At 37.9% G+C, this 22,582-nt stretch overlaps 4 protein-coding genes across 5 annotated transcripts in view; 2 read left to right on the forward strand and 2 right to left on the reverse strand.

Annotated features, from left to right (window-relative positions):
• The window catches only part of LOC105672220 (very long chain fatty acid elongase 4-like), a 170,230-nt gene that overhangs the window by 56,457 nt on the left and 91,191 nt on the right, over window positions 1-22,582 (reverse strand). Inside the window, exon 4 of the mRNA XM_067354095.1 lies at window positions 15,162-15,301. Within this exon, the coding sequence (XP_067210196.1) occupies window positions 15,162-15,247 (86 nt within the window). The 5' untranslated portion in view covers window positions 15,248-15,301. The remainder of the gene's footprint in view (window positions 1-15,161; window positions 15,302-22,582) is intronic.
• On the reverse strand, window positions 58-1,832 carry Aos1 (activator of SUMO 1). Its single transcript, XM_012367009.2, has 6 exons — window positions 1,653-1,832; window positions 1,254-1,425; window positions 926-1,182; window positions 663-844; window positions 467-596; window positions 58-388 (listed from the first exon to the last, which is right to left on the reverse strand). Exons 1-6 carry the CDS (start codon window positions 1,748-1,750, stop codon window positions 223-225), a joined length of 1,005 nt encoding a protein of 334 aa, XP_012222432.1. The 5' UTR covers window positions 1,751-1,832; the 3' UTR covers window positions 58-222.
• Window positions 2,039-5,857, forward strand: LOC105672217 (FERRY endosomal RAB5 effector complex subunit 3). Its single transcript, XM_012367000.2, has 10 exons — window positions 2,039-2,302; window positions 3,073-3,581; window positions 3,766-3,987; window positions 4,086-4,289; window positions 4,403-4,515; window positions 4,607-4,743; window positions 4,819-4,939; window positions 5,009-5,127; window positions 5,215-5,340; window positions 5,418-5,857. Exons 1-10 carry the CDS (start codon window positions 2,297-2,299, stop codon window positions 5,529-5,531), a joined length of 1,671 nt encoding a protein of 556 aa, XP_012222423.1. The 5' UTR covers window positions 2,039-2,296; the 3' UTR covers window positions 5,532-5,857.
• On the forward strand, window positions 7,579-11,071 carry LOC105672219 (leucine-rich repeat-containing protein 4-like). Of its 2 annotated transcripts, XM_067354088.1 has the most exons (5): window positions 7,579-7,908; window positions 7,996-8,217; window positions 8,562-8,918; window positions 9,088-9,689; window positions 10,203-11,071. In XM_067354088.1, the coding sequence occupies exons 2-5, from the start codon at window positions 8,152-8,154 to the stop codon at window positions 10,492-10,494; spliced, it is 1,317 nt and encodes a 438-aa protein (XP_067210189.1). In that variant the 5' UTR covers window positions 7,579-7,908; window positions 7,996-8,151; the 3' UTR covers window positions 10,495-11,071. The 2 variants fall into 2 exon arrangements, with proteins under 2 accessions (XP_067210189.1, XP_012222429.1); XM_012367006.2 differs by having other exon boundaries at window positions 7,579-8,217.

The following is a 22,582-nucleotide window of genomic DNA, read 5'->3' on the forward strand; positions in this document are numbered from 1 at the left end:
ATATATTGCATATACGTATGGCAAATAACATATATATAATAAATTTATAACTAAGTATCAATGTTAAAAAATTTTATTTTTTAAATATGATTATTTGTTGACAGATTCTTATGTAATTGATCCTATGTTGAACATACCTTTTCGTGAACAAAAGAATAAATGAGATGAATGTCATATCAAAATGTAAAAAACTATTTTTATCTTATTATACTTTATATATGATTAATAACCCAATTTCAGAATAGTTCCTCTAAATGAAACTGGATCAAAAGTAAATAAGTTATTAATTGGAGCGTGTTTCTGCGAAGCTGCTTTAATTATTTCCTGAGCCATGATACCACCGACGATAGAACAAGCAGGACTAAGTTGTGCATACAATTCACTGTAGCTACAAAAATATATATTATCATATAAACTCTAAAAAATTAATTAATATACATATATGCTAACTATGTTATATACATACTTTGTTAAATTTATGTTATCTCCTAAATCGTATTTTTTTACGATTGCGGAAATTTCATTTTTTAGATTCTCACAATCTCTTTCACTAGGCAATGGATCTTCACCATATTTTTCACGATAATTCAGCATTGCTAAAAAAAATCATTTTTTAGAATATCCAAGTCCAAAATTTTAATTAAAATTTATTTGAAACATACCTAGCATCAAGTAATAAATCTCTTCATTTTTAGGTAAAGACGATTTATTAACATTTAAAATAAACTCAAAAGGTACGAATTTATCAGTACGTTTTTCATTAACTATTATGGTTTCAAACTTTTCTTTTTCCATAGGTTCGCCACCTTCTAATATTTTTACTTTTTTCGGTTTTGCAACATCCCTGGAAAATTGTTCATAATTTGTTAATAAAAACCAACTCTTAATACACAATTGTCAAATTTATAAATATAAATATACTCACTCTCCATATTCGTGTTCCTGTAAATCTACAAACACATATCCAAATAATCCCCATACATCTCCAGCAAAAAATTTGACATTCTGATTACTGCAAGCTCGGTTGATTCTCTTTAGTTGTGTGATAGTGCAATGCATAGCACATACTACATTAAACTGTCCAAAATATTCATCAGGTTTATCATCAACTTTAGCTGAGTCTGCGTTAACATCAACCATAGGATTCAAATTTTGTGCTCTTGGTAAAGATGCTTCAGCTCTCTAAAAATTTTAATATATATTTTTTATGATATAATTTTTGTGGTATAATGGTATAATTTGCAGATATTTACATTCTTTCCAATATCTTTTTTTGGCACAAAAAATTGTGAACATCTATCTATATTTGTTACATTTCTATGATCTAAAAATGTAACAGATTTGACACCAGCTAGAATAATATTTTTAGCAACCTCTGCTCCAAGACCATCTAGACCTATGAAAAGAACTTTTGCAGCTCGCAACCTGCAAAAAAATATAGCTAGAAAATATTTTAGAAAATAATAGTGCTTCAACAAAAATTTCAAATTACTTATACAATAAAATATTTTACTTACCCATTATAAAATATACAATCAATAAATAATAAAAAGACACACATTAAATAAAAAATATTTTTGTAGTTGCATATTACATACATAATTTCCAATTTTACAACACATGTTATTATAGGTTAAGTATGATAGACTTACCGTTTTTGTGAGTCTAAACCCCACAGACGAATTTGCCTGTCATATAATTCGGCTTCGGCGTCTGTGAGCTCTTCATTGTTCTGTTTTTGATCTACCATTGCGAAGTACTTTCTATTTAACACTGTAAAAATTAATGCCGCCAAAAGCGTCTATAAACCTTTCAGCTTTCAACAGTCAATAGCTGTTTTCGTAGCTGTACTATGTTACACTTTCTACATTCAAAATGAATCAGATGTCTGATTCAACGTTTGATAGAAAGAGAAAAGATACGACAATCCTAAAGAAGTGCAACTGCGGGAAGCAAGTTTAAAATGGCGTTGACTCATTGTGCCATCTACTGGCATAACGCATGAATTTGCAACACCAAATAAATTACTGTCGTTGATTGTTAAAGGGGCGTCAAACAGTTGTTGATTGTCGCGTAGATTGTGTATTCTTAAATTTATGGATGGAAGAGACGTGAGGAGTAAATGTATCTGTTTCAAATTTATATAAAACTTATGAAATAGCATTATTTGTTTAATGATAGTACGAGGAAATTCCGTACATGCTGGAACAGAGGTTATATTTGTTAACTACAGTTGACAGTTCGATCATCTGATCGAAACATATGATGGTCACATGACATATATATCGATGAAACAATGAATGTAAGTATATCATTCATTATTTTTGAACTAATGTTTATTTACTGTGCATTTAGTATTTTTGCATTTATTCCACAAAGTTCGCACTAACGCCCCCCTGAATCGGTAAAGTAGAAAAATATCCTGGCATAACGTGTCTTGGCTCAAGAAAATTTTGTATATACATACTATTTTATTGTTTATATTATTCGAGAACTGTCTCTCTAATACTCGATATGAAAAATATATCATTGGATTAATGTTGGAATAGAACTGGAACAATTATTATAATGCTCTAAAAATATTCTTCAATATTTATTTTTTGTTAATATTTTGCAATTTTTTTCCATTCAATAAACATGTTATATTTTACATTCGCATCTATTCAATTTATAATGTTTACAGATATTACATTTAGACAGTAATTACAGACTTATGTTACAATATGCATTCAAATTAGGCAATCAAAATTCATAATTAACAGCCATTATCATTGAAATAAATATAGACAATAAACATAATCAATCTGCTACTAAGAATTATCTTTGCCCTCTTAATCCGAATGTTGTGAAAGCTGACCTTGGTAGGATAAGCGCACCCACTCTTTTTAAGTCTCGTAATATCTACATACATGCTGATAAGTCTTAATTGTGTGGAATTTATTACTCTAATCAGTTATTAACTGTTTCACATAATTATTTTCCTGTAATACTTAGAATACATCACTTTGTATTTACACTACTTTTTATAAATATTATTTTGAAGTTTATATAAAACAATTAATCTTATTAAAGGCAATGAATAAAGCAGAAGAGGAATACATCGAGAAGACATTTATCTACAAGTTTCCAACATGTACTACCAATCAAGAATATACATTAGAAATTCCAATAAAAATACCATATCATGGTTCCATAAAAGAATTGATGCATCGCATAATGTCATCGTTCAAACTACCATGTTATGTGGAATCAGACTTGTTAGAAGCTCTGCAAAGTAATATCAAAGAGCTTACACTGCAGTTTCATGATGAAAAAGCAGAAAAACTTATTGAAAGTGCCAAAACAGGCACTCTAGATCTAGAAGACATAATTAAAAACTGGGAGAAAATATACAAACAGAAAACAGCAGAATATTCTGATCCTATTGGCACCACAGATGAAGAATTATTTGCAGCTGCATATCATAGATTAGTGCATTCTCCATCTTTAGAACCAATTTTGCAAGCGGAACACAAATTTGGACGGGATGTCACGGAAGTAATTCAAATGAGAGACACCGACTATGAGCATCTCACACAAAAGTTAGTAGAAATCTTACAATTTCTTTCTGTTTCTTATATTTTTCAAAATGTACACTTTGTATATGTTTAAAAAATGTAAAACATATAAAAAATTATTTAGAGATATTAATTTCACTTGGAATCTTAATAAGAAATGAAAAAAATGAAAAGTCAATTTTGGGACAGGATTTTATACAAATTCCAGACAAACCGACGAAATGCGCGTCGCCGTCGAGGCTCTTGAAGCAGGATCTACCGAAAAATCTATAAACGACATGGCAGGTCGTCATTTTGAGGAGCAGAGTTTATTGCAGGGTTATTGGGGATCCAGGGTCGATGCTTTGAGATTAGATCAACGGCGGCAGTATCGGAATTGGATCATGAGATTGCTCGAGGAACAACAGACCAGTATGATACCCTCGCCGATGTAAGTTTTGTTTCTTGTGTTTCGGTTTTTAGTAATTCGCGTGACAATAAAATTTTTTAAATTATATATTGAGATAAAAAAATATATCTTTCACGCAGGGGTTCACCTATAGTACCGTTGCCACCATTGCGTCCCGCTTTAGACAAATTCGTTCACAGCGAGGAGAAACAGACGGCCGATTATCCTCTATTAGAAGAAAGCTTCACCATACATTTGGGATCCCAGATGAAACAAATGCATAATATACGTATATTAACCGGAGACGTGCTTGATTTTTGCCGTACGAAAAATAGTGAATCCGGGTGTGTGTCTTAATCTTGATCAAATCCTAATTAAATGTCCTGTCCTAAATTAACGTTTTTAATAATGCAATCTCTCTTTCAATTACTTATAATAAAAAATATATTAAATTTAGGATGGATCCAACGCCGCAAAGATTACAAACAGCTTTAGGATTATATTCGAACGATCTGTGTGGATTGGTTCTCCTAAGCGATAATCATTTAGGCTATTCTGGAATTACAAAAGGTACCTTTTGGAATATAATAGATTACATCAACGATGCTAAAAAATTTTGGCAAAACGCTGCTGCTCTAAATTAAAAATTTTACTGTTGCAGAATTATGCTCGATATGTCAGTTAACGACAGAATTCCATTTCCCACCGATTGATGAGCAGTTGGAAAAAATTCGGGAAGATGTAAAGGATGCTGTTGCCTGGAGGCAGGCGCATTACAGAGAAGGAAGTGACCCACATGTAAGCGGCATTAGAAATTTAAATTAGAATTATAATATTATGCGGAAAAACATACTGTATATATTGTTTACACAGACGAAAAGATCCACGACGAGCAAAAGCTTACAAACTGGCGATGTTTTTATCACGAGACACTCCAATCTGGCACAAGTTCATGTAGTATTTCACATGATAGTGAATGATTCTTTAAGATCTGGTAATTACCTGAGTATTTTACTTTTCATATTACACATGATTTATAACTACATGCAAATATTAATTTTAGGCGATATCAACTCGAGACATCCCGCTATATTGGGATTAAGAAATATTTTGAAAACGGCGTGTTGCAACGATGTGACTACGCTGACAATTCCCGTATTGCTCGTCCATGAAATGTCAGAGGTAATTTACCGCTTAGATAAGTCAAACGAATAATTCTTAGATAATGAAACGAAAATATAATTAATTTAAATTGACATGTTGTCGTAGGACATGACGGTCGCCTGGTGCACGAAGCGAGCCGAGCTAGTTTTCAAATGCGTGAAAGGATTTATGATCGAAATGGCATCCTGGGGTGGAGCCGAATTGAAGAATCTTCAATTTCTCGTACCGAAAGTAAGTCTGACGATAAGCGCAATCCGGCTGAGATTTAAAAACAAATATAAACGTACCAACGGTGTTATCGCTTGCAGGGAATGTCCGAAGAAGTGTTCGGAACATTAGCCACAATGTTGCCTAGCATATTTCGAGTGTCGAATCCGCTGGTTTTCAAGGCCACCAGCACCCCACAAACCCCAAAAAAGTGAACGATTTGCCCATGTTATCGTTGCATGCACTTGGAACATTGCAATGTTTACTGTACATGCAGCCGTGATTATCTGCAGTAACAATTATTCGCCGTGGGCGTGAAAAAGATACACTTTGTGAATAAATTTCTGACTTTTAATAAGCTCTCTTTGTTTATATCACTTTCATGCGATTAATTTCTCATCTCGAATCAATTCAATATTTCCAGTGCCATAAAATAAATAACAAATAAATGTTTTTTTCATCAAATACTGCAGGATTTATTCGATGTATATTTTATTGGTTCTGCTCTCTTTCAATATTATTAATAAAATGTTTACACTGACTTTCCTCATTTGAATTAATTTCCTAAATCTACGCAATACACTGCGTTGTATATCAAGAAGTATATAATATTTACGTATATAATTTTTTATCTGTAACATTTATTCAACATAGAAAAATATATATAATTTTTTAAAATAATTACTAAGAAATAAAAGCTATGAAAAGCCAAGCTGAGTATAGTTGCTCCTTTTCATTTATTAATAATATTATATTTCCACAAACGTTTCGATCATTCAGGTTGTGATCATTATCAGTGTGTCTAATTACAATTACAATTAAAATTATCCCATTTGTTATTCTAACATACTATCTGACCACACCAATTAGTCCGCCAGTTGTTTACAAATTTACATTAAAATTATAAATTATAAAATTATCATCTGCGGTTTTGTTATTGAAATCTGTGAAATCCATTTCCGTCTATGTAATTTTTTATTCTTTTCCAAAACATCAGTCCATATCTTTTTACAATTTAAGTGTCACTTTGTGATTAATTACTCCATATGTGTATGATATAAGGAATAAATTCTTGTCAAACTTGATAAATTGTCGTTATATAAGTATAGAATGAACTTGTGACTTTCATAGTGGAATTCACTATGACAAGAATTTATTCCTTATATCATACACATACTGTTTTATCAAGAAATATTATAAACGGCAAATTTTATAGAGTAATCAATCACAAAGTGACACTTGTAAAAAGATATGGACTGATGTTTTCGAAAAGAATAAAAAATTACATAAACGGAAATAAATTTTACAGTAGATTTCAATAACAAGACTGTAGATGATAATTTTATCATTTATAATTTTAAATTTGTAAATAACTGGCGGACTAACTGGTGTGATCAAATAGCATGTTAGAATAACGAATAGGATAATTTTAATTGTAATTGTAATTAAACACACTGATGATAACCACAACTCGAATGGTCGAAACGTTTGTGGAAATATAATATTATTAATAAATAAAAAGAAGTAACTATACCCAGCTCTTCATAGCTTTTATTTCTTAGTAATTATTGAATAATAATAGAGCCAGAATATAAATTAACTTTTTACTTATAATTTATAAAATAAGAACGCATTATCATAATTGGTTAAATAACTTCAATAAATTGTTAAATAATGTGTTTGCTCATTACTACATTTATTATAAAATAATTTTAATGTACTTAATATTTCTTTTTTTAATAATTTTTTAAAAAAGCTAAATCAGAATTAATCATAATATGTAATTTCTAAAACTATAATTTTTTAGAAATAACGCATTTTTTGAAAATAATGTACGGTTTTACACGTAATTCTTTAGTAATATGTTAATGTTGCAATATGATGCATGAGCAATATTATCGCCGTTAGACGTGCGATACGGAGAGCGAGGTTTATCACTTAGCTGTATTTTTATTCTGTGTGTGGACATGACAGAACAGATATTCTAACATTTCGGACGTGAACGTCATCGCAAAATGCAGCGTTTAACTCTCATCGTATTCTAACGAATCGTAAATTTTGCAAACTCGAAAATACCATTCAAAAGCTGTTTAATTGTAGAAATATGTGTGATTAATTGTGGTCAGAGAGACAACCGCTGACTAATCAAATTCGTCGATTTTACGTGCGTGGCATCGTAATCACTGGTTTATCTGAAAACAGTACGTTAGCCTCGACGATTCTGAACTTCTGACCGAGGATGGATTAAATTAACGCAATGACTCGCGGCGCCGGCGGGGTTATTTTGCGAAAATATATTTGCCTCCAATCACAGCAAATACGTGAATTCGATACGTCGATAGCGTCCGAGTTATCGAATTCCAATAAATAAAATACGAATAGCTAAATTTGCTAATTAATTATGGTTGATTTATTGTTTCTCGACAGTATTTAAAATATTAATTTGTATACAAATAAGAAAAAAAGAGCAATAATGACAATCGTCACATCGATGTGACCAAATAATTTTATTTGTCGACTAGATTGTGTCTTTGAAGAGGAAAAGTCGTGATTCTCTGCTGACAAACAGCAACACGCGTAAATGAGAACTACGTGCGTATCGGAGTGCGGTATGCAGTATAATGCAGCTGATTTTTGCCCCCCTCCCCTCTTTTAATTCGGCACTATATTCTTCGGCAGAGAGTATCGCGGATAAATCCGTTGCCATTCCATCGGATCGTGGTGTAGAAAGCGTAGTTCGCGCTAGGTGGTCCTGGTGGTGCGGTCGGTCGATCAGGTGCATCGAAATCGGATCGCTCCAAAAATCGATTAATCAGATAACTACCACTTGGCACGATGTGGCTCGGCTCGCTTACGTTTTTGACCATCGTCGTTTCGCTCATCTCGGCGAAAACGTTAACGGTGGGTGTTCTCTCACGGTGATTTCCGTCTTTTAATCGCACCGTCATCGTCGACAATTGTTTTACGATTTTCCGGGACAGCCGCTGGCACTCGTCGCAAGTATCAACTTCCGGTCGCGCTTATCGCTTTCTTAAATTCCATCTTTTTTTTTTTCTTTCTTGCGGGAACAATCGCTGCTCGCGGTTTAAATGTGTTCCGCTTCAAAATTTATATTTTAGATTTGTATACGCGAAACGTTCTCTTTTCTTATTTTCGTAAAATTACATAAAATATTAAATTCAAGTGAGAGTCAAAGAATCGTTTTGTGAATGAATGAAAATATATTAAACCAATTTGCGTTATAGGTTGATCTATCATTCCGCAAGTTAACGAAAGAAGATTTCTTCGTGAAAATACAGTCCCAGTATAATCTACATGAAGTGACAGATCTCAATTTAAGAGGAAACCAGTTTGACAGTTTCCTGGACTGTTCTACTAATTTAGAAAATCTGAGAACGTTGGATCTGTCTCAAAATCATCTTCAGCGATTCTTTTTCCTCTGTAAAGAGGAATATAATTTGCAAGTGTTAAATGTGAGTCACAACAAATTAGAGTACATCGACGACAATGCTTTCAACGACCGGATACCGAAATTGAAGATATTAGATATATCCTTCAACAAACTCACGGTGGTCAATGAAACGATGTTGCAACATTTCACGGTAATGATAATTTTAATTGAAGAAATATTAATTTTTTATAAATTTTCTAATGTATTTCGAAAACTCGTGAAAAATTATCTATTGAAAATTATCTATATGAAATCAATTTCAGCGCTCTTCAATCTAAATCAATTAATTTAATCTAATCTAATCAATTAACTCTTTTCAGATCCTCGAGTATCTATCTCTGTCTAATAATCCTATAGAAGATGGAATACACGAGAACGCGTTTTGGAATTTGAAGACGCTGAAGCATCTCGATTTGAAGAACATATCTGCACCGTATTTCTCATCCGACTTTTTCAAGACCTTGACTAACTTATCAACCTTAGACCTATCCTGGAACCCAATCAGCACGATACCCCTATTGCCGATAAGTTTGCAGGAGCTGGATTTATCCGGCACTCAAGTGATAAATTTCGCAAATATGTATTTACCGCAACTGCGAGAATTAAGGCTGAATTACATGTCGAATTTAACGTCGCTGGCCCTAAACGATCTCGAAAAACTGACGAACCTGGAAACGTTATCAATGATCGGTTGCAAACGGCTGATTCAACTAAGTCTTCAGCCGCAGGCAGGTGTTGTGCTGCCACGATTGCAGCATCTCTCGATAAAAGAGAGCGGCCTTGAAACTCTGGGCACCGAACTGCGCGCCTTGATGCAACGAACACCTACTATCGAATTGGAAAACAATCTCTGGAAATGCGATTGCAAATTGGAATGGATCGCTTTGCTAAACTCGACGAAAATTCTCAGTCGAGATATCAGGTGAGGAAGATATCATAAATGAAACTGTACTTACTTACAGTTGGTATGAATATCGATTAAAGGTAGAGTAGATTGAACATTTTATTGTCCCCTCATCCGCGTTTATCCTCAAACATTTTTTAATAATTATCGGAAATATTTGTCTTGAAAAATATATTGCAAAATTAAAAAATTACAATTTTTGTACGATATTTTAAATTATTTCTTTCTATGGTCTGTGCAAGTTTCGCTTCTGTGCCTTTAGATGTCTCGAGAATTCCGTGAAGCAAAGTTCTCTTCATTGACATTAGTTTGCTAATGAACTTGGTTTATAGTTTAATATACCGAAACAATTATATGTATATATATATATATATATACATATATAAAACATTAAAAATTTTATTCATTGTTTAAGAATAAAAATACTGCAAGTGCTGCTACAATCTAACTCTATTTCAAAGTATTATATTTTACTGCAAAATATCGAAGATACATATTTTAATAGTTTGTTATAAATTTATACGTCAACAGATGCCTCGTACCGGAGCAACACCATGGCAAACTCCTTGCTGAAATACCGAGCTACGAATTGCAATGCGAATACGACTCGTCGGTCTTGTACCTAGTCCTGTGGACGTGCCTCTCGATATTGATTGTTTTCCTGATCGCCGTCGCGGTTTTATTCCTCCTGAAGCGACCGATAGGCCAATGGAGCTTTAAGGGAAGAAACAGGGACACCGTCACGTACAAGAACGTCGTGGAATCGAACAATGATCTGGTCCGGATATTGGTAGCCGAGACGCACGATCGCAACGGAGAATAAGGCCAAATTGAGATAGAAAAAAGAAAAAATCTCCGATAATATCAGACAAAAATTCGCCTAACAATTAACATTTTTATCGAATTCTTTTTCAAATTTCACACATAATTTACTTCATAATACATTAAGATTTTTTTTACAGTACAGTTTTGTACAGCTTTGTTATAACAATTATCTTGTAATAATATTGTAGCATAGCTGATGAGTGCCATATAAGAATATACTCTATTTTTCCACATTCGTAAGAAAATATGTAACAAAATGTAAATAAGAAAAAGACATCAATATGTAAAACAATCTAAAAATGATTTCTTTGTGATACTAAAATCTTTGTATTATATTAAGATTTTTAAAAACTACATAATTAATTTCAATAATTAATTCTAGGGATATGCTGGTGGATAACGAATTGTTGCGCGTCCGTATATATCAAAAATGAATTATGAAAAGTCACTTATGATACGCCTCGTAAACTCGAATGACCAAGTACCGCGGATTCGATAGTACTCAAAGTACTAGTTTCTAGTGTCCGATAATAATGTGAAACCTCTGTGGTCGAATAAAAACGTTTGTGTGCTTCTTTTTTTTTTCTTTCTGTCAGTAAGAATCGGCGTGTTTTAAAAACCCTTTTACCTTTGTTCCATGCAACGCGTCCGTTGCCGTGGCACAAAAGAAAAGTGGATACAAAGAACGCAATGGCTCATTTGCCCTGAATGACGGCAAGATCCTCTTCCGCGTAACGACGCGGCAACGCGCGTAGCTAAACGCACGAATTATCGTGCGTGGCATCTTGAGAACCGCACGCAACTAATTGAAATTCTACGAGATTCCGCCACAACGGGTTCAGTCTCCGGCAACTCTTTCATCGACGAGCAAAAAGAGTATTCTGCAGCCTTTAGAATCGAAGTCAACCCTGAGCTTCACTCTGATGTTACCTTCTTTAGAAAAGAATAAAAGATATTTCTCGAATATTTTTCCGTTCTTTTGCTCCAGGGAGCAATTAATGGCTGAAAGTTCCTAACAGTCTAACTGGAGGACGTAAAGAGAAACTTACGCTTTATGAGATATTTATAGACTTACATATCGATTAACATTACAACTGTCGAAAAAAAAAAAAAAAAATCTTCACAATCATAATCTCAGTTTACACTTATATTTATCTCGACAATTTTTCCGGTTCGGATCGCTATGAACACGATCGCGCAGACTTGCAATCCAATTAGGCTTCGGTATGCACCCGCGATACACCGATCGTTGATGAAACGTTGAGAGTGCAGGGCGTTACGCGCTCCGTTCCAAGAAGGGGCGCAATATTGGCGTGTTATACGATGAGCCAGCAAATGGTGCTATGAAGATCGTCAGTTTACGTGACGTGCACCGTGATCGCGTGCGATGTAGCGATCAGCCTTTGTATCGAAGTATGATCTTCCTATGGGAGGCCTATTGGGTTACGCTCGGGAGGAAAGAGAGAGAGAGAGAGAGAGAAAAAGAACCCTATGGGCGAGGACGTCGTATTACCGGAGAGTCACAACATGCAAAGGAAGGAGCGCAAAAAATCACTGAGAAAGATGCGTCGCGCTGTGCCGAACGGAAGACCGCGCTTACAATAACCCTCCATACTGCGGTATGCCCGACATAAATGTGCAGTTCTTCTCTCAATTCTACACTGACACGCCTTTTTTCTGTGCAGAAATGACACATCAGGGTGTGGTAGATCCCGTTTGTCTCTAGCGCTATTTTGTCTCTTTTAATCTACTTGTAATTAGCTTCCTCTCGTATCAGAATGTTCATTGTACAAAGCAATTTGCAAAAATGCTGAATAGAAAGTCAAATTACGGTGATTCTTTTATTATTTTTCAAAGAACGAGATGTAAAATTTTATATATTTTGTCGAAATTTTTTATTTACAAAAATTTTACCTTTATTTTTATTTATTTTCTATTATTTTGTATAGCAGCTTAATTTATCTGAAGAATCACTCTGTTTCGAGGTTAATTCAGTCTCCATTAACGAGAAAAGCATTGCTGCTCTCCAAATGTGTATCGTATATCTCTTTGTACACTGGAACATCAATTCGAACCAGCGAGAACTCCGCACCATTTTTCGCCCGGAGTGCGGGTAAAGCGATTGAACATTGCGGAATATTTTTTTCGCCATGCCAGAGAACGAGCACGGAGTACGGGGGATGAGAGGGAGGTTTCAACGATAGGAAGAGGAGGCGGAGAGGGAGATAAACGATAGAAGTTCTGCCCTTCTCGCGCAGCGGTGTCGAGTGTCCGTAATTCGAGATTCCGTGCGAGCCAATTTGGCGAGAGCCCGATGGAAAAATAATACACCGCCTACCAGCACAAGATATCGCGAGAGCGTGCGGAGGCGAATTTTAACGGTCAATGCGAAACACGTGGGCAGACCATGTCGGGGAATATCATGTTTCGGTCTGTGAGGAGAGGATCCTATCCCCGAGTCTTAAGACGCCCGGATAGCCTGGCTGGCGTTTTGTTGGAAAAACAGCGTGGGCGATATTGCTTGTGACCCGATGACGGCGGAAGATACTTGCTCCCAAGTATTTAGCCAAACGAGACGACATATATCGACACCTTGGGACAACCAATATCCCACTGTGCCTCGGAGTTCAAGAGGATAAGTGTCTAAAATAGATCAGCTTTAATAGATTGCGGTAAGTTGATACGATAAATTTTCCGTGATCTTATACATTTTTCACCGAATTGTACAATAAAAATACTGCGGTACAGTTATTGATGAAAATGTTTGAAAATTTATCACGCTTCTTTGAGTGTTAATTCTCAATTTGCCACAATCTGTTAAAGGCGCTTTATGAAAAGCGCGCTGCACATCTGAATAAATTAGATTGTGCGCGAGTTAATTTTTTTCACACGTGTGAATGTAAGTTTTGCCGAGCAACGGAAAAATTTTCCGAGTACGCACTTCGTTAATCAAGCGCAGCTGACTTAGCGCTCGGCGAAACATATTTTTGTAACAACCCTCTATATTACGATTCGTTAAGCCAGCGTCTGCATTAACTAAGCTAATCCCTTAATTACGTTCCTCTTATTTCTCTTCGCTTCTTCCCTCCCAACCTTCCGGCGGCGACTCTCACGCTTCCTACATCATCCTTCACTTGGTAATTAAAGAATTTGATGAAGTCTCGCGGTGTATATGCGCGGAAAAAAAACACACCTGCGAGCAAGTAACTTTCGCACGCGTTATACAGCATGATATACAACATTGTTGCTTTTGAGTCGCCGCATAATTTGCCGTGCTTAAACATCACACCGATTCAATTAACGTAATCAACGAATAATTATCAATCGCGAAAGAGCTCTATTTCGCACATTTAATAATAACACATATTATGATGTAGTAAACACGCGAGATAACGTCAAACTTTAACGAGAATATTACTTCATTCATAACGCGCATCTCGCAACAACATTATGATCAATTAATTAAATCTCTCCGACTTTCTCTCTCTCTCTCTCTCTTGACGATGCCTTTATAATGTTACACGCGTAACGGACATCTGTCTTTACGTTGAACCATATTGCGTACAAGCGGATACTTACAAGCGCGTATCCGAACGCGCGTTTTGCCGCGTTGCGTCGGCCGAAAACAGCCGCATGCCGCGGAGTGCCCGCCGATTTTCGCCGGCAGGGTTTTATCTGATTAAACCGACGTAGAAACATGGGGTTATACGTGTAAGCTTTCCGGACCCGTCTATGGGGAGAGGCCGAACAAATGAATAATGAAAATAAAACCCTGGTGATGCTATCGGTAAGCACCACGGGATTACGTACGCATCAGCGCGCCCGCGATGAACTTATATTATGGAACCCCCGTATACACTAACACGTGCGTTAATGTGCGCGCATAAGCGCGCGAGTGCGTGTGGGCGCGTGAGACCGCAAAAGAAAGGCGAGTGAAAGAGCCTTTCCACGCGCAAGATTTTGCCAAGTTTCTCGCGTGTCGGAAGGATTTGAATGACAAATCGCACAGACAATTGGAACATCACACACTTATGTGATAAAATCATTTTGTCACATAAAAAAAATATGTCATACTTTATGTGTTAATAAAATATTTCATAAAGTGAAATCTTTGTGTACATTACTACTGATTATACGAATGATTTCGAATCCAAATCTTTTAATTCTATTAGATAAAACATTGCTGATAATAATCTGATAATAATCATTGCAAATCACTCCATACTATTATTTTATCCGATTAACAAAATACAGTAAGATGCAACAAACAAGAAATAACGCACAACACGACAATGATTTAAGCGTCTTACTGCTCGTGGGGCATCCATTCACGTGTGTCCGCGACTGTCGTGTGTGGATATTTTTGAATGGTCACCTTTCGAATGAAAGAGAGTTGTGCTGTGGGGTGTAAGTGTCATGGCTGTAATAGTTGCCAAATGTGTCCTGCTCGTTGGAACACGCCGATTATGTCAAAGTATGAATTTACGGGCACAATCAATAGCCGATCGTGCACACAAAGGAAAGTCCCCACGGGCCAAGCCGCTTACGATCAATACCTCGATCCTTCGATCTCATCCGGCGTCCAGCCGGTGAGTGAGAGTGTCCATTCCCGACACAATGGTAAGTGTGCAACGAATATGCGAAATATGCTTTTTAAATACTCACCGGCTATTTCTAGAACCGACTGACGTCTCTGACAAGTCTCCGTAAGTCCGGAAAAGGCACGTTCTGGGCACGAAATAACATTGCATTATCTGTCGCGTGCGTTTGTAAACCCTTTCGATCCTCTACTGATCCCAAAGAATCTAGAACAAGCAAAAAATATCGCTTTAATTCTTCAAATTTTTTTCTGTAATGAAAACTGATAAAACACTGATACCTTATACATTCTCCTATTACAACAAGTAAAAGTGCAAACACAGAATCATAAAATAAAATCAAACAAAGCTATCAATCTTTAAAATCGTAAAAAAGTTTAGAATTTATTTACAAACTTCAGTTTTAAGAGATACCGCTTCGAAAGACCACAAAGAAGATGTAGAAAAAAATGAATAACGATCTTTCTTTCTGTGATAGAGTTAAGAAAGGACCCATTACTGAAAATATGTTAATCCTAGAATTTGAGCAAAAGTCACGTTCGTCTTTCTTTTCAATTTTTTTGGTCAAAGCAGACCGCCCATTCAAATAAAACAACGATTTCCAGCATTATAACGATTTCTAAATGTGGTTACAGTTCATGACATCTCTTGATGTCAAGATTTATTGTTAGTTTAGCTTTTGAAACAAGATTCATCACACAGATATTATATGTGACGATCTATAGCGGCAACAAAAACTCGAGAAGTACCCACAGAAATTCTTTTAGTATCCTTTTGGAAAATTCATATATCTCATGTAAAAGAAAATGATTAATATTGCAAATTAACTTTCTTCCTTGCTGTTAAATGAAATAAAAGCTTAACAAAAGTTAAGTCGTAAAATTCAAATATAGCGATATATTTTTAAAGAAATATTATATTCATTAATTACTTATTTTATGTTATTCATAAATTTGCACAACTTTGACTCTGATAGATAGCAATGTCTTGAGAAAAGTTTATTTATAAAAAAATGTCTAAGCAAAATAAAAAATAGATTTTTTTATTATACCATGCGAAATAGATCCGACGAAAATCGCTTCGCAAATCGAAAAAGCATCGCATAAAGACGCATACGAATTTTCGTCAAATCAGTCTTTCCCGCTTTCAAAAAAAAAAAAAAGGGCATAACTACGGTTCACGAAGTGACAACGAGGCGTTTTAAAAGGCCACCCATTCGCCAGGCTAAGATGTAACATAACAAACAGCCCGAGGAAACGTATTTGCCCGGGACGATATCGAGTTCCCGGGCACTTCCTGCGCTTCTTCATCGTTTTCTTCTTCGTGGCGCCGTTGCAGTCGGCGGCGGCATGACATCCCACAGATTGACGAGCGCCACCCCCGAAGACAGCAGGAATAGAACGGTCAGGAGTGCATTTAGTTGCGGACGTGACTTTTTTTTGCGGAACTCCGTAGATAGCGTACGAAAATACACGCGCGACAATAGACTTCTTTCGTGAGAAACATAAAATGTTCGTAGCTGCATGACTTTAATGTCACAGCTACATGTCAAATTAGAAATATTTCTTACATAGCATAATAGCACGTGTGCACAGACAATTCTCTGTTTACGATGGTTAATGCGAAACATAATACAAATTCACACAAAGTTAATATTGTAAGAAAAAAAAATTTTCAGTTTAAAATATGAGCGATATTCTTGTATAAATATTTCATTTGTGTGGAAATATATATCGTTTATACAAAAATTTGCATAGCTATAGCTGGAAATTTATTCACAATTTTTTGGAATACGCTCTTTCGTAAAGATAGAAAGAATTCGCTGCAATAAATTCATTATATTAAAATTGTCGATACATCTCACGCCCATTTGCCTCGTGATTACGTATCTTATGCACGAGCGGACCGCCGACTGCAAATTTCCCGCGGGCTTCACAAAATCGCCAACGGTTCGCGGAATTATCGCCGCATCACAGCGCATTCTTCCCGCGTATTTTGGACGAAATTCAACATTACAAATATCGCGCGGCCGGTGCGACGGCAAAAGCGGCTCGTTGCTGCGGCGTTTTGGTCGACAGGGCTTTGCGCGCGGGCACGAAATTACGGCGGAGGCGTCGGCTGTTAAAAGCGCGATATAAATTCGGAATAGCGCGTACAAGCGACCCCCGGAAGCGCGCGGAAGCGGCGCGGGGGCGGGCGGGCGGTCGGCGCTCGCGCGCGTTCATGATTGCGATAATGCCAAACACAATATCGCGGGAAATTTTATCGGCCGACCGAGCGAGACGGCACGCGTGGAAAACCGTGCGAAAAATAATAATGAGATGTCGACGGAGCACAAGGGAGGACTGGAGGGCGGACGACAGAGAGGATGAGAGCAGAGTGACGGGCGGACGGGAGAGGGAGTAAAACGACAAGCAACAGAGATCGGGAGTGTCATAATAGACGAAGAGGACGGATAGAAAACGCGAGAGAAAAATGTGTATGTGTCAAAATGAGATACGAACCGAGATACGAGCGACGCGGCGGAGAGACGAAGCAAGAATACGAAGGACGAAGAAACGGAAGGAGATGGCAGAAAAGAGGAGGGAGAGCGGAAAATGTGCGAAACGTTTAATCGACATGCAGCGGGCTCTCTCCCGAGGAATACCTGAAAGAGAGGCATTGGAAAAGCCTGTCGGCGCGAATCTCTTCTATTTTGAATATAAAGTGGGCGATGAGATTTTTCCCGCCGCGGGGAAAAGTGCGTGGTGGATGAACGTACGGACAGGCCTTCCGCGCGCGGCGGAGAAATTTTTTAATAAATTCGCTTTGCGCGAACTATATTTTCTCTGTCAGCTCGTTTAACGTTCTGACGAGAGCGCGCGCGCGCGCGCGATAAAAGATTTTTTTTCATAGCGGATCGACGGGCAATCAAATTTTTTAAGGGCGCAGTGAAAGTTGATGGCGTATCTCTGCGGCGGCTCTTTCAGCTCGACGAATCGAAAGAAATTAATCTTGTCGGAAAGATGTCTAAAAATAATTCCAACATCAGTGAAATTAGTCGTTTAATTTCTCCTGTGTGCGACGTCATGAACAATTCAGTTTATTAATACCGATAATATTGCAATATTGCAATATTATCTACTGTACGGTGTATCGCGATAATTGTAAGGCAAACATTGTCAGAACGAAGTCCAACGCACACACCTGTAAAATCACGCGGTCGACATCAATTTAGCCACTCTCTCGATATCCACGAGGTGCCTTTAAAGTGCTCCGAAATCACGGGCGGCCGCAACGAGACGCGATATTATCTCGCAGAAGGGAAGGAGACACGGCCGCAGTCTCCGACTAGGATAGCGGAATTAGTGAGACCCTTGTTAACGACCTCATTAACCCACGGTTATGTTCGTAGGAGGAGGGTCGGTCGGGTTAGAGAGAAGTCGGGTCTGGCCCAGAAAAGTAAAACAAACAAATGGCCATGGCGCCATCGCGCAGATGAGTCCCGTCATCCACCGGTTTCCCCTGCGTCGCCGCCCCTCATCTCTCACGATCAGGTTTTTCTACGGCGCTCCCTCCCCCCCCTAGCAACCCTACAATCTTCCTTCCTCCACCGTCACCTCCTTCCGAACCTTAAATTTCATCCTCGGGACTACCGAGTGGATCCTCTGTAAACACACACCCCGAGGAGGGACTACCCCGTCGGCGCCACTATATGCAGGAGATCTGCGGCTTTCCGAAAATTGACTTTTCGACTGGCGAACTTCGGCTGCCGGATCTACGGCGACTTCCCTCACGTCGGTCCGCCCGAACGAACGCCCGACGTTACGTTGGCAGAGATCGCTGCCGATAAGAAACAACTTGCGTCGAGGACCATCGGGAAAATAATAGGACGACGCAGTGTGATGGCTGGATGCCTCTCGAGACAGCAGCGAAACACAACTGTGTGAATGTGTTAAAACTTTTTAATCTCTAGACACAAGTGAGTCAGCCGCCTCTAACGTTGTGTTTTTATGATATAATTTATAAAGATATCAAAGATAAATAACAAATGGCACGTACTAAATTTATTTTTTGAAAAAATCGAAGCACCTCAAAGCAAGTCTTCGCACTCTTTGTATATTAAAGAAATAACAATCATAGTACTATTTATTTAAGAAAATCTGCCCCCCCCCCCTGTTTCAGACTAATATTTTATAAAACCACATGTCACGAATCTAGAATTCTTTTATCAAAATTGCGCATAAATTTTTGTTATAGATTGTGTATTTCCAAACAGATAGAAGTATATACAAAATATTAAATTAAATACTTAGCATGGTATTACAGTCAGAAGTAAAAATTCTTACTAAAATCAACTGCGCACACACAAAAATGTGTCGTGGAATAGTTAAGTGCATACAGCTACAGGCCGCAAAAAAGAACCTGTCGACTCGAATAAGGCGAGAAAAAAACACGACGGAGCATAAAGAGCCGGCTCGGTCTCGTCCAACTGCGAACCTAACTGCGACTACACGAGCCCGTACAATGCGTGATACGTCGCAACGAGGCTACGGGACAAGGAACTCCCCATTAGACGCACGTTAAATAATAAAGCCGCCATATTAGGCGCGGACACCCCATAGTCCGCACCAGCAGAGGAGGATTATCCCACAACGATATCTTGTTCTTCCCCTTCCTCGACGGACGTAACTCCCGTCTGCAACGAGCGCTGCGGACTCGCAACTCGATGGCACGAATGAAAGGTTGCGCGTACAATGGAGGGCTTATGTTCGATAAAATCGGCCTGCTCGTGCCGATTCGCGCCCGAGCCCGATTTTTACAGCCGTAAGCCGTTTACCCGCGAAGACCGATAAATAATTCCGCCGCGGCCCGGTGTATGCGCGATCAACGGTATCAATTGGTAATCGGCGACGGTACACGGTGCCCGATGAAATCAGCACGCCGTGAAAGAGTTGAAACACATCGAACGATTGTGTGTCAAGCATCGAGAGTGATATATCTGAATCCGCGCTTACGGCGAAACTGGGTTAGTATAATAAATCTATCAAGCAGGAGGTGTCGCCGTCCAAATAACGTGGTAAATTGCTCAACATGTGACAGGCTGGCAATACGCAAATTAGTTTGCTTTTCAGACAAGATCAGTACGTACTTGGCACATATTAATCCATTAAATTTTTACTGTTGCCAATTTGAAGATTTTCAGCAAACGATTCCGCGCTCTCTCGACGTCGAACTCGATAAATGAGCTATGAAATTTTTGCTTTATTTTTTCATCCTGTTTATTTACAGAGCACGTGTAGCGTGACAAGTAATTAAATGCTTCTTTTTAACGGCGATAATTGGGCGCGCGTAATCATCGCATGAGGTATTACGTAAAGTCGCAACTGCGACTCGCGCGTGCGAATTGATGGCATATTTAAAAACGTTGAATTGTTTCCACGCGCGTGCTTCTAATCCAACGAGAGTCGAGAACGCGCAGACATCGACGCGGATTGCATTCCATCGCGTAGTCGATGCGACGTAATCGGCTGGGTGCTTCGTACGGTGACGATAGGCGAAGCCACGTAGAACACGCGCAAATACACACACGTGCACATCGCACCGGCATGGTATGCGATGCCTCTCCTCGGTTTCCTGGCGGCGATTAATCTACCCCGTGTAACGATTCCCTCTTGACAGTTCTCATCGCGGAAAGTAATAGCCGCCGCCAGATGAGGAATTCAATGGAGAGGCAGTCTCGCTTGGTTTCGCCACAATATCCACCCACGACAGAACTCTCTCGCGTCGTAAGGCCGACAAATGTTTCCGCTTAGAGCGGCGAACCCTCGCGGCCGCGTGAAAATCGGTGCAGCGAAGGAAAAACAGGCGCCAAGTGGCGACGAAAGTGGAAAGAGAGCTGCGAGAAAGTAAAATGGCTGCCATGCGACGGAATCATTTGTCCTGGGAAGCCTCCGGGTCGGCAAACAAACGACGCCGCACGCGATAGATCGATCCGCGTAATCGAGGGTGGGATGATGGAACGGTGTAATACCCGCGGCCTACCTGTCGTTATCGCGACATTTATCTGTGAGCTATTCCGCGTCCGATATTCTATTATATCCCGCGCGGACCGTAATCCATTATCGGCGCGTCCGTATCCCGCGGTAGGCATGTATGCACGACCTTCGGTATCTGTCCGTTGCGCGTTTATTAATCGCGCCGAGCGAACGCCGAGAGATCATTAAAGACTCGACGATGTGACACCATTAAAGCGCCGGAGTCATCGCCGTTCGACCACTTTCACGATCGCGTTCGTGCATTATGCACAGTTTTGCGATCCTTGACATTTAGCGATCGCTCGGATTTTAGTGTAAATCTTTGCAATTTCGTTCGGCACTGTTTTCGTAACTAATATTAATATAACAACAATTTTATATGTAACATTATAAAATATTATAAACTTGTATGTATGAAAATAAAAGGAATTGCGAGATAAATAAAGAAAATTTTCAGTTTCAATATCTCTGCGGCGTAGAAACCATCAACTAAAAGACAATTGCATCCTACAACTATCTATGATGACATTCCATTTTAAAGAGACAATCGCTAACTACTATGAGTATCTATAGACGTGAACCAGACGTGCCGGTTCGTTAGTTTTTCTTAGAAAATATTCTAGTGAAAAGAGAAAAAATTCAGTGTTTTGTTGTATTTTTCAAAAGACGGGTAAGTACAAAATATCCGTTTGGTTTGAGCAGCACGAAACGTCATACCTGATCTTCCGCAACGTTTCAATTTTCAACGCACTCCGAATATTGTCCATAAATCTCTACTAAAACGCGACGCCGTACTGATGACTCGCGATATAGATCCACCAATATGCAGTTATAACCGAGCAAATAAACTGCACTCTCTAAATATAGAATAAGAGCAACACACACAAATTTAAAAAAAAAATGCCGTATAACTCACGTACGCGTATAAAATATTTTCAGTTACATTTGTTCGCAATAGAAACGCATGCTGAAATAGAAAAAATGGCGTTTCGTCTACACAGAACATTTTAATTTACGATACAGACAGGAAATATTTTTTGTAAAATGGATATATCTAGTATAAAAAATAGGAAAAGAAATATATAAATAACAAGAAAAAAATACAAATAAATAGAAAAACGCACATTCAGGAACAGACAAAAATGGAACTGCGGGCTTTTTTTGTCAGTATATATCCATTTTTAAACTGATTAAAGTTTTATGTCCTATTTGTGAAAAGACACGTGCATACTTTTTCAAGACAATTCGGAATAATAACTGCTGCAATGGATTAGGCTTGTGAAAGCTCAGATTCATATTAACGATAAGTGATAAAAATGCATATTTATTCAGACCAAATGAGATTTCAATGTATGCAGTATAGATTACAGCAAGAGGCTTATTAAGACACCCTGCAACCCTCTTTTGGTATAACTATCAAATACCTATATAGGCAGTATATAACGAACATGACATGGACGTGACGTAGACG

Source organism: Linepithema humile, chromosome 4 (genome assembly GCF_040581485.1).
Source record: "Linepithema humile isolate Giens D197 chromosome 4, Lhum_UNIL_v1.0, whole genome shotgun sequence".
NCBI classification, from domain to species: Eukaryota; Metazoa; Arthropoda; class Insecta; order Hymenoptera; family Formicidae; genus Linepithema; species Linepithema humile.

Bases quoted from the DNA above. Each gene is read 5' to 3' on its own strand.
- Aos1 (XM_012367009.2), bottom strand. From the start codon at position 1,750: ATGGTAGATCAAAAACAGAACAATGAAGAGCTCACAGACGCCGAAGCC. The intron at 1,426-1,652 runs GTAAGTCTATCA...ATTTTTTTGCAG, and splicing joins GGTTTAGACTCACAAAAACG to GTTGCGAGCTGCAAAAGTTC. The intron at 597-662 runs GTATGTTTCAAA...GATTTTTTTTAG, and splicing joins GATTTATTACTTGATGCTAG to CAATGCTGAATTATCGTGAA.
- LOC105672219 (XM_012367006.2), top strand. From the start codon at position 8,152: ATGTGGCTCGGCTCGCTTACGTTTTTGACCATCGTCGTTTCGCTCATC. The intron at 8,919-9,087 runs GTAATGATAATT...AACTCTTTTCAG, and splicing joins CGATGTTGCAACATTTCACG to ATCCTCGAGTATCTATCTCT. The intron at 9,690-10,202 runs GTGAGGAAGATA...ATACGTCAACAG, and splicing joins ATTCTCAGTCGAGATATCAG to ATGCCTCGTACCGGAGCAAC.
- LOC105672217 (XM_012367000.2), top strand. The intron at 3,582-3,765 runs GTTAGTAGAAAT...TACAAATTCCAG, and splicing joins TATGAGCATCTCACACAAAA to ACAAACCGACGAAATGCGCG. The intron at 4,290-4,402 runs GTGTGTGTCTTA...TATTAAATTTAG, and splicing joins ACGAAAAATAGTGAATCCGG to GATGGATCCAACGCCGCAAA.